Source organism: Anas platyrhynchos, chromosome 12 (genome assembly GCF_047663525.1).
Source record: "Anas platyrhynchos isolate ZD024472 breed Pekin duck chromosome 12, IASCAAS_PekinDuck_T2T, whole genome shotgun sequence".
Taxonomy (NCBI): Eukaryota; Metazoa; Chordata; class Aves; order Anseriformes; family Anatidae; genus Anas; species Anas platyrhynchos.
The window spans coordinates 11,953,286-11,964,559 of record NC_092598.1 but is presented as its reverse complement, the minus strand read 5'-3'; the positions used below and the strand labels follow the sequence as shown (position 1 = coordinate 11,964,559).

General features: G+C 56.3%; 2 protein-coding genes across 3 annotated transcripts in view; one reads left to right on the top strand and one right to left on the bottom strand.

Annotated features, from left to right (window-relative positions):
• Positions 1–67: 67 nt before the first annotated feature.
• Positions 68–2,789, top strand: CTRL (chymotrypsin like). The gene is made up of 7 exons (XM_027466382.3): positions 68–819; positions 1,004–1,107; positions 1,224–1,303; positions 1,515–1,596; positions 1,694–1,874; positions 2,201–2,334; positions 2,492–2,789. Exons 1-7 carry the CDS (start codon positions 768–770, stop codon positions 2,651–2,653), a joined length of 795 nt encoding a protein of 264 aa, XP_027322183.3. The 5' UTR covers positions 68–767; the 3' UTR covers positions 2,654–2,789.
• A 1,029-nt stretch (positions 2,790–3,818) lies between these two features.
• Positions 3,819–11,274, bottom strand: part of PSKH1 (protein serine kinase H1) — a 31,967-nt gene continuing 24,511 nt past the window's right edge. For both annotated transcript variants that reach the window (XM_038185545.2, XM_038185546.2), the window contains exon 4: positions 3,819–9,285. In XM_038185545.2, the coding sequence (XP_038041473.1) occupies positions 8,968–9,285 (318 nt within the window). In that variant the 3' untranslated portion in view covers positions 3,819–8,967. The remainder of the gene's footprint in view (positions 9,286–11,274) is intronic.

Genomic DNA, 11,274 nt, shown 5'->3' with positions numbered 1-11,274 from the left:
CCTGTGCTCAGCATCGCCCCAGGGGTAGCTGCGGGAACTCAGGCAGGCATTACCCGGGGAGGTGGGTGACAATGCAGATGCTGCATCCTCCCTGCACCCAGGATGGTAACGGGGAGGCTCAGGGGGCAGAAATCCCCTTGAGTTTGGGGTCAGAGGGGCTGGGCAGCTGCTGGGGCGTGGCACAGGGGTTGTGGGTTCAGCCTTGCCACCCTCCCAGGGGCTCACCGTGCGCTCTCCACAGCTCCTGGCTGCCTGGGAAGGCTTCTGCTCCCCCCAGCTGGCTCTGGGATGCACTCACCTGTACAGGGACACACCTCTAGGGGTGGCCTTGGGGCCTGGGAACGTCCAGCTGGGACGTGCGCCTTCCAGGGACGTGTCACAGCCACGCGGTGCCAAGCAGATCTGCAACAGGCCTGGGGACACGGCCATCTCCCACAGCCTAGGCACCGGCACCCATCTCAGCCCCATCTGTGTGCCAGCAAATAGCCCGAGCGGTAAACGTGCCCCCATCACAGCCCTACAGGACCCTCCCTCTCTGTAGCATCAGCGAGAAACCACACAGCTCATCCCAGCAGTGGCCCTGCTGCTTTTCTGCAGCCGTCGACCCCAGGGCCACTTGGGCACGGCACGCACAGGCCTGGCACAGCACCGCTGCCCGCAGCTGGGACGAGGCACGACGGGGACCTTGCCCTGCCTGGCCACGAGCCACGCAGCTCCCAGCTGCTATAAAGCCCGTGGGCCCTGAGACACGGCCGTGTCCTCCCAGGATGGCGTTTCTCTGGGCAGTTGCCTGCCTGGCCCTCGCCAGCGCCGTCTCAGGTAAGCGCAGCCACGCACCCAGCGGGGTGGCACCGTGCCACCCTCTGCTCCCCCGGGCACAGCACCCGAGGTGCCAGCAGGTCCTGGGGGACAGTAGCACAGAGCAGGGGTGCACCCCCTGGGCACAAACCCCGAGCGGGGTGCTGTGACCGGCCACCCTCGTGCCCCTGAGCCTCCTCCGCAGGCTGTGGGGTGCCCTCGATCAGCCCCTCGGTGCAGTACAACGAGAGGATCATCAACGGGCAGAATGCGGTGTCCGGCTCCTGGCCCTGGCAGGTGTCCCTGCAGGTTCGTCCCCATCCCGTGGGTCAGGACGTGGGCAGGCACCCGAGGGGACCCGCACCTCACTGCCTGTCCCCAGGCTTGGGCACAGCCCCAGCTCTGCTCCCCGTTTCCCTCCCCAGACCCGTACGGGATCCCACTTCTGCGGCGGCTCCCTGATCAACGAGTACTGGGTGGTCACGGCTGCCCACTGCGAATTCAAGTGAGGAACGATGCCCTCCGGCACCACCAGCCCCAACCCCATGCCAGGGAACAGCTGAGGGACGGGCACAGCCCCAGGATGCGCGGGGCAGCCCCAAAGCCCCCTCCCCAGCTGCCCCCTTGGCACCCCTGCAATCCCCAGGGCTGCAGAGCCCTGGGGCCAGGTGCTGGCTGCCACGGGGCTCCCTGACCCCACCACACACCTCTTGCAGCCCCTACTCCCACGTTGTCGTCCTCGGGGAGTATGACCGCTACTCCGGGTCGGAGGCCGTGCAGGTGAAGACCGTGACGAAGGTGAGTCGGGTGGATGCGGCGCGGAGGGGGCCACGGCTCTGTGCCACGGTGCAGTGGCTCTGGGAGGGCTGGGACGAGATATTTTGGCTCTTGGCAGGCCGTCACGCACCCCAACTGGGACTCCTACAACCTCAATAACGACATCACCCTGCTGAAGCTCTCCTCGCCTGCCCAGCTGGGGCCTCGCGTGGCCCCCGTCTGCCTGGCCCCAGCCAACCTGGCCCTGCCCAGCGACCTGCAGTGCGTCACCACCGGCTGGGGACGCACCAACACCAACTGTAGGTACCCCAGGGCTTCGGGGGGGCTCCCGGCAAGCTGAGCTGCCTCTTGTAGCAGGGGAAAGACGGCATCCACAGCCCCCAAAGGACCCGGTGGATGCGGGGTACCCAAGGGTACGAGCTCGCCTTTGCTGTGGGCTGCTTGCACCTACCTGGAGATGAGTGTGCCAGGGGTACGGCTGCAGGGAGCAGCAACGCGCATTTTGGGCACCCACACCTTAGGCCTGGCAGAGGGAGCTTCCCCGGGGTGTCTGTGCCCTTACACAGCGATTTTTGTGTGCTCCCGGAGCCCAGCACAAGCTAACGCTGCTTTTTTTTCCCCCCAGCCAACGCCTTGGCGGTGCGCCTGCAGCAGGTGACCCTGCCCCTGGTCTCCCAGAGCCAGTGCATGCAGTACTGGGGCAGCAGCATCACCAGCTCCATGCTGTGCGCCGGGGGGGTCGGCGCCTCCTCCTGCCAGGTGAGGAGCTGGATCCGTGAGGATTTGGGGGCTGTGGTACCTGGGGAGCCTGAGATCGAGCATCCGGGGTGGCTGGGACGGGTTCGGAGCGAGGTCCCGGGACCTTGGCAGCAGCAGGATGGGGGCGCAGCGAGGTGGGGGCTTTTTCTCTCCGCAGGGTGACTCCGGGGGCCCGCTCGTGTACCAGAACGGCAACGTCTGGACCCTGATCGGCATCGTCTCCTGGGGGAGCAGCAACTGCAACATCCGCACGCCCGCCGTCTACACCCGCGTCAGCCAGTTCCGAAACTGGATCGATTACATCGTCGCCCAGGGGTAGAGCTGGGAACGCAGGGATCCCCGTGCCAGGCTCCGTGCTCCAGCAAGGAGAGCTGGGCACAGCCCCCCCGGCACCTCCAGCCCTGCCAGCGAGGGGCTGAGCACCACGCCAGGCTCCCCGCGCTGTAGAGCAATAAAGTGCCACCCTTTGCTTGCTCCACGTACTGTCTTTGGCTCCTTTCCTCTCCAGGAGCACGGGGGCAGAACATGGCTCCTCTCCCTAAATCCAGAGCTCGGTGCCCGGCTGGGATCTGCCGAGCCTGGAGGCATCCACGGCTCAACCCAGGCACTGGGCACAGGGCTGGCTGCAGCTCAGGGTCTCCGTAAGGCAGCAGCTCCACAGCTCAGCACCAGAAAGGGCTTCGAGGCTTGCAACAAGAGCAGGGAGAGGGGTGCAGGAGCTTATAAAAGATCTTTGCCTGGACTTTACATGTGTAGCAGCCTGGGAACACACGAGCTGAGAGGGAGACGTGTCACGGGCAGCTCCACCTCTCCAGCAAGGTGCAAGGGGGCAGCCCTGCAGGCTCCGGGGTAACGCAGCGGCGAACCCAGTGCCATCCCAAAGGGAAATTGGAAAAAAAAAAATAATAAGGCCAGGCAATGGATTTTCAGAAGAAAGGGGTGTTTTCACACAAGCAGGTGCCAGACAAGGGCAGCAGGGCAGGTGCCAAGGCAGGGGGGTGCCCTGCAGCAGGATGCAGTTCAGAAGCAGCACGGGCTTCTCTCTCCTTATTACACCTTTTCCTACAGGTCATTAAAAGAGTGAAAGTGGAGAGGTGAACAGTCGCTGTGAGCAAGCCAGAGCACTTCTCTGGCCCTGCCTGCCACCCTGTAGCCCCAGAAAAGTGAGCAAAGCACCCAAGAACACCCAAAAGTCCCCATCCAGTGACCAAACTGCAACTCCTGTGGTGAGGCTGAGCGCCCGGCTCACCTGGGGCATCCCACGGCCGTCCCAGCCCCGGGCAAGGGCTCCCTCACACAGCTCCTGGCAGCCACACGGAGGATGCCAGGGAAGGTTTTTGGGGCACGCTGGTGCCTTCCTGCCGAGGGGTGAGCAGCTCCCAGCCTTCGGTGCCTTGGCTGGCCACCGTTCCCACCCGGAGCGCAGCGTCCTCCGGCCGCCGGACCGTGCGTGTGCCAAAATTAAGGACAAGGGAGCGATGGGGTACACAGAATACATTTACGTGTTTAACAGAGTACACAAAATAAATAATTCTGTACACTCTACTCATCACGTTACAGACTAATTACAATGGTTCAGGCCTCGCTCTCCGCGGGGGCAGGACTCGGAGGCTCCTCCAGGCACACGGCCCCGCCGGGGACGGGCAGGACATGAGCGCCGTGCTTCCCAGCGGTTCCAAGCCAGCACAGGAAATTCGGCAACCCAAAAATAACAGCAAGCAGCGGAAGGCCCCCCCCCTGGGCCAGAGGGCTTCCTGGGAGGTGTCTTTCCGTAGCGAGAGGCAACAGGAAAACTCCCAGCATCGGCGTGCGCTCGCGGTAGGTGCTCATTTCTAGTTTGGGCCAGGGTTTGTTCCACATTCAACAGAAACACAGTGCAAGGTCGTCGTGACAGCAGCGAGGAGCTCGTCTGTCACACACGGGGGACCTACAGTAGGACAGCAGGAGGAGAAAACCACGTCGCTGGGCAGGCAGCAGCTCCCTCCACCGAAGAGGTGCCGAGGGTGGAAGGCTCCGCGCTCCGTGATGCCGCTACCACGGGGCATCCCTGCTGCTTCACATTTTATGTTTTTTTGGCAAATTCAGCGCTCAGTAACGCACACCTGACACGCACACACCTGCCTCTAGAGCACCTGAGAGCTGCGTTGCTGATCCAGGCTGGAAGACGAGACCGAGCGGTCAGAAAAAGCACCAAAAACCTCCTGAGAGTGGTGCAGGGACCCAGGGCTGGGTACAGGGTGCACTTTTGGAAGAGCGAGGGATGAGAGCAGGCACTGAGAGCCACTGCAGAGAGCTCCAAGAAGCAGTGGGCAGAGGGAAGGGGGCACCCCAAAGAACGGCACCTCGATGCCCACCGTGAGCCTGCAGCAGGTTGCAGCAAGCAGCCTGGAGAACAACTGGAATAATCTCACCCGAGGTGAAGGGCAGCGCCCACCCTGGGCAGCAGGGTCCTCACAGGGAGTTCTCCCCCCCCCAAGGCACCGTGTGTCTGCTGTCACATCGCTTCAGGGCTCACCGTGGCTGCTGCAGAGCCAAATCCAGAGCCACGGCCCCGCAGTGGGGCTGACCACGACTGGTGTCCGTGAGCTGAGTGTGATCGACCTCTCAGGCAGACGCCGTGGTTCTGCCAGAAAGCAGGACTGAGAAATAGAGCAGGGTGGGAGAAAATGTGAGTTACCAGAGCAGAACATGAACGAAAGGAAGAAAATATCCAAATGCCAACGAAGTGAAGAGTCTGAGGTTTCTCGTTCCCAGAACAAGTGTGTAAGGCAGGCCCTGCACTGCAGCCTCCACACCACTGCACGGGCCAGCAGGTCAGAGCCCTACACCCACCACGAGGCTGTAAGGTGACTTTTGTACATTTCCAAGAACAGGAACTGGCAGAAGCATCTGGACGCTACTGCAATCCCAATGTTAAATGGCACACACTGCTGCTGGGTCGAAGGAGGGAGGGTTTCTACTGCCACCAGGCTCGTGTGCGAGTTGTTAGAAGCCTGAGAGGGGTGAGAAGTAAATCACAGCTGGACAAGTTCATTGCTTTTTAGCAAAACAGGTCGAAAAATACATTATGTGCTCAAATCTGGATGTAAAGCTTAACAGTCTGTAGACGACCTAACGTTGTTTCTGGAAGACCTTTTCCCATTCATTTCCAACAGCCCTTCAAAGTATCGAGGAACCACCAGGTCACTGAGGAACCACCAGGCAGCACTCTTTGAAGCTCTGACTGTTGCCCCCAGGAGAGCAGGCAAACCCCCAGGACACAGCCATGGGACTCCTTTACACAGCAGTGCTAAGTTCCAAAAGACAAACACGCAGAAACCCCTTTGCTCCTTAAAACTGCTTTTTCCCTGAAAAAATAAGCTGGGACGCAACACCCTGAGCTTCTCATCGTGTCTTGTGACCCAAAAAAGTCCCAAACCCACTGCTTCTAGCCCCATCAACAGCTACGAGGCTGTGCTGCAGCACGGGTGTGGGAGCAGCACCACGCCTCGGGCTGCAGGCGTGATCAGAGCCCCAAAACCCAGCATCTCTCCCCAAAACAGGGATGCAATTGGAAGAGACTGCATCTGGACACAGACAGGCTGCAGTTTGCCACTAGGTGTCATTCCAGCTTCGTTTCATTCTGCGAGCAGAGTACAGGAAACCTAAGTGCTCTCTGCTGAGACCTGCACCCAGCCAACGGCTCTTCCACTGAAACTCAGCAATAGCCCGGGACACGTATTTGTTACCTGCATTCTCCTGGCTAATTCGAAACACCACGAGCCAAACTAAGAACCACCATTAAGAGCTAAAGAAGGAAACAAAAAAAAAAAAGAAAAAAAAAACACATAAGAGCAGAAAAACAGAATGCCAGATTTAACTTCTAACATCCTCAAGCAAGGCACTTCTGAAAAGCGTAAACTCCTGAGATGTGAGATAAACCAAGAGCTGAGACACCCCTGTGGAATATATATGAAGGCATACGATCGAGAAAATTCACAGTGAAGAGCTTCTCAGAGGACAGGCTGAAGGCACCTGAACCGAGTGCTCAGAATTACAGCACGTAGCCTGACATCACTCCCAACTCTTCCTGGTGAGAGATCGGTTGCTGAACAGAGAAATAAAGCAAAAGCTGCCAGAGAAGGGAAGATTCGTGTTCTGCTTTGTGAAGGAGGAGAAGCAAGCTTGGTCAGATCAGAGCTCGACATCCTGACCTCCAAACCCACCCATCTGGGCATTTCCATGGTCTAGTGGTTACAGGAAAGGGTCTCAGGCTGCAGGGCTTGGCTCAGTCCATCAGTTTGACTTCCTGGCATAGGCACAGTACCTATTTTAAGGAGAAACACACCGAGATGATCTGGGGAGGGCCACGAAAACACCTAAGAGGACAAAGATCACAGAGATCGTGTGTGATGCTCAAAGCATGCAGAAGACTCTTACAGGTAATGGCTCAAAACCAGAAACCCTCAGGGAGCATCTGGCCATCTCTTAACCCACAGGGTACGAACAATTTCCAGTTACTACCCGCCTTAGAGTCCTCACTGCTTTTGAAGAGCTGCTGGCAGTAACCTGAGGGGCACTGAACTGTTAACGAAGCAGAACGTGGCGAGCTGCCTGTGTTGTCAGAAATCGTGTCTGATTTAGAGCTCCTTGTGTTGAAACAGGAAAAAAACACAATAAAAGGTAGAAGGATCTGAAGAAACCGTACGTCACAGAACTGAAGAAAACCAACCAGTAATTCTGCAAACCCACGCAAAGGATTTAGGATTCACCCCTGCTGCAAGTGCATGCACGACCCCGCTGTCCTTGGGTTTCCTCCATCACATTTCTCATCACAAGCTTAGGCACAGCAAGCTGTGTTCAGAGTGGTTTTGGCCCCTCCTAACTTTGGGGTGGAAAGCACACCCCTAAATCCCCTTTTTTTCCCTGCTGAAGCCGTGCTGCTTTGCTGCTTGCAGGGTCAGAGCTCCTCGCGGATGTGCTGGAACTTTCACAGCCCTGCTGGCACTACAACACGGTGGCACAGATGTCAGTGCGAGAGGGAAAACCACGCTCCAGAGCGTGGACAGACTGAATCAACCTGCTAAGCACCTACTAGATGCACAGTAAAACTGCAGGGCTTTGTAAGAAAAGCTCCAAAAAACAACATTTGCCTTCGCTCACACCTGGCCTCTGCTATGGCAAGAGGCCAAACCTACCCCAAACGTGCCTTGCACTGACTAGGAGGGAAAACATCTCAGCAGGATTGCCCGAAGCTCAGCCCTACAGCACCCACCTTCCCCTGAGAGGTCCTTCACAAGGTGCCCCCATCGCCCACCCAGCAGAGGAAACGCCAAAGGGCAGCTTTTCCCTGGTGGATTTAGGTCACACCTAACGGCTCCACGGCTTCTCTGCGATGTCTCTTGCTGCTGGCACTCCAGGACTGGGTTTTTCCTAGTCAAGCCCCTACCCTGATCCTACAGAGCCATTTGTGGCCACCTCGCCAGCTCCTAACACCATTTCGCTGTCCCAGTGAAGTGATGGCAACATCTGGGGACAGGAAACCACAGTTTTGGTGTGCTGAAGTGATGGGGTTGGTAACAGTGAGAGGGCCAAGTCACAGCAACAAGAACAAACCTCACAAAGTGGGCACCAGTCCTGCTGAAAGCAGGGAAACCCCCACCACTACCACTGCACTTCCTCTTGTGTTTGTCTCTCCAAGGACACCCAAAAACACCCAAAACATCTGCCCCAGCAGCGCAGAGTCCTTTCGCCTCCCCTACCTAAGAAGCCCCGTGCCCCAACAGAACTGCTGGAGGATGATTCGAGGCAGACAGCGAGGAGCCCCCCCAAAAGCTGCCTCGCCAAGGACATCTCTTTGGAGCACGAAGTTCCTGCAGGACGATCCTCCTCTCCCTGCCCTCAGGATAACCGGAGCTGGCTTGCAGCCCCGAGGTTGCAGCACCCCAGCCTGGTGCCGGTTTGCACAGCAGCTCCGCGTGGTGTGAGCAAACCCTCCGTGTCACCACGCCGCCGACAGCCCCTTGGGGAAGCCTCCCAGCTCCAGCACCGTCACGGAAAGCCGTCTGGCATCTCCTCGGCACTGCGTCGGGACGGGGAGCTGGTGGGCAGCACGCTGTGAGTCAGAGCCAGCCTGGTGCTAGCCGCGTGTGACTCATGGCAGCTTGAGTGAAAAGGCACCACAGTCTGACTAAACCAGCTCAGAATAAGTGTGTATATAACATTTTAAATATATACACGTGTATGTGCACACAGGTGTGCACTTAAAGTGATTTTTTTTTTCTTTCATATGCAAGTGAGAGAAACTGAACGCTCCGGCATCAATAAATAACTATGAACAACCAAGCTCCTGGGCTACAGAAAGAGCTCTTCTCCTCCTTTGCAGCTCCTTAATTTGGCTGTTCCTCGAGGCTCTGAGCTCCAAGCCCACAAGAGCTGCTCCGTTTCCTGCATGAGACCCCGTGGCACTGCTCGCCCAGCAGGGCGCGATGGCCACCACAAGGTTCCTTTTCCTCCGCGCGGGGGGACACCTGAAGGAGGGGAGGGAGGAACCTGGACGTTCCTCCCCAAGTGCGCGTGCAGCAAAGGGTGCCACACGCCTACACTGCAGGGAAGACTTCTGGAAAGACTTTCTGGCAGGTCCCAGCTCGGTGCTCAGCCGGTGTATTGCTGCTGGTAGCGCAGGTTGAGCTCTCGCAGCTCCCGTTCCCGAACCCGCCGCGACTTGTTGGACTTGGTGGAGCGGCTGGAGCGCGTGGACTGGGCGGATTTGGTGCTCTGGCAGCGGGACGATGCCCTCTTGAGAAGGTTTTGGGAGATGGAGCGGTGCAGGTTCTTCATGGAGGAGGAGGCTGCCATGCTGACCACCCAGGGGTGCTTCAGGGCCTGGAGGGCGGTCATCCTGTCGCTGGGGTCCACCGTCAGCAGGCGATCGATGAAATCCTTGGCCAGGTTGGACACGCTGGGCCAGGGCTGAAACACAAAAGAGGGAATTAGCATAAAACATCCTGGCACAGCTCTGCTGAGTCATTCATTCATCCCTCCCAGCCCCAAAAGGCGCTTCAGGGCATTCTGCTTCTTCCCCTTGCTCTTTCATCCTCTAATCTTCCAAGTCGCAACCAACAGTATCTAGCCAAGGAGAAGAAGACAATCACTTCAAGAGCCTGCGAGGGGAGAGGGAATCCAGCAGCTCAACAGGGATGAAGCTGCTTCAGCTCCATGCCCCAGGGCCAAGCACTGAGCCCAGCTAGATGAGCACGTGGACACACACACAGCCACTCGGATCAGCATGGGGCACGGACAGACCAGCACACCAACCTGCCACCTGCTTGTAAGCAACCAGCCCTTTTCATCCCTTTTATTCCTCTGTTTTTCCGAACCAATTCCCTCCCCAAACCATCTAGATCCCTCCCTTTTCCCAGCCTTCAACATCTCGTAACAGAGCACGCTCAAGTCGCAAGTACCAAGTTGTGAATCCAACGGGTGTAGGTAGATGTAAGGAATCCTTAGGAATGCACGCCAACAAAACACGAGGGAATTTCTTTTGACAAAACACCAGTTTTAAAGAAACAAAACCAAGCCAGAAAATAATTGATTAAAACCTAAGCACACAGCTATGCATGCTGGAACAGTTTCGTTTCTGACAGAAGACTGCATCGGCATCAATGTGAGAGAGGAGAATGTTTCCTTGAGGATGAGCTGTGGACAAAGAGGGGAAGAAAACCACGGCAAAACCCACCAAAGCAGCGGGTGGAGGTGGGCAGCCTGGCTAGCATAAAATACAAGCATCCAAGGGACCCAGGAAACAACAGGTTTCTGCGATCGCTTGCTGCTGCGTGGCTCTCACCCGTCCTGCAACCACCGATACGTGCACAGAGACCAGAGTCTGAGCGGCATTAAAACACCATGCAGTTCATGCACCAAAGCTCAGGACACATCACATTAACGTCATCCACAGCCACACACGTGTAACTGAGAACAGCACAGAGGTGACCAAAGCAGGCTGCTATGCCGTGTCTTTCGTTACTCTTTTGATGAGGAAGAAAAGAACGTGGCTATTTTAAAATTCAGGGTCCACCATCTGCGAAGTCAGATATAATGCCTTTTTCTTCTACAAAAGGTTCACAAAAAGCAGAAAGGTATGTCCTCATTTTTTTGAGGTTTGCAATTTACCAAAAGCAATTTTCTCTTTCAAAAAAGCTAGAAGCCAGCGGCAAGAGAGCCAAATCCACGGGAGGCTTTGAGGCCGAAAGGCAGGACTCAGAGCCACAGTGCTGCCGCCTACCTGCAGCCAGCCCTGTCCCATCAGCAAAGACGAGCTCAAACTCTTGCTACGAGCAGGCTGCTCGGACCATCAGGGCACAGAAAGTCTGTTTGACAAGAGCCTGAAGCAGTCTGGCTTACTTACCTTGCCTAAAGTGGTCAAAGGGGATATACGATCACTGTCTCTAACTCTACAAGAGAAGAGGGAGAAAATGATAGGAACTACTTGATGGAAAGGAAATACTGGTGCACGAACAAAAAACTTTAAGTGTTCTTGAGCATCCTCAGGATAGAAATTGAAAATACTTCTAATCATTAGAGCCATCGTGTTCTGGAAGGAAGCACAGCACTCTCTCATGGATTAGGCACCACTTTTGTGTTTTGAAGCCACATACAAAATGCACTCCCATCTACGTTTCAAGAATGAAGTAAGTTAACAAAATGCCTTAAAATTCTAGCTTTTCTGTCTGCTGTTTTCAAATATAATTAGTTTGTCATGGCCTGCCATTGAATAACTTTTTTCTTACCGTTTATTGTCAAGATGCATTTCATCAGCTAAGTAAAAGCAGGCACTTGATTAATAGAATGTGGACAATCTTTGATCAGAGACTAAAGGGTTAGATTGTAAAGAGAATATATAAAACAGCAAAAAAACTTTCAAATGGAGAAAACAGCACCAACAATAAGAGTTGCAACCGA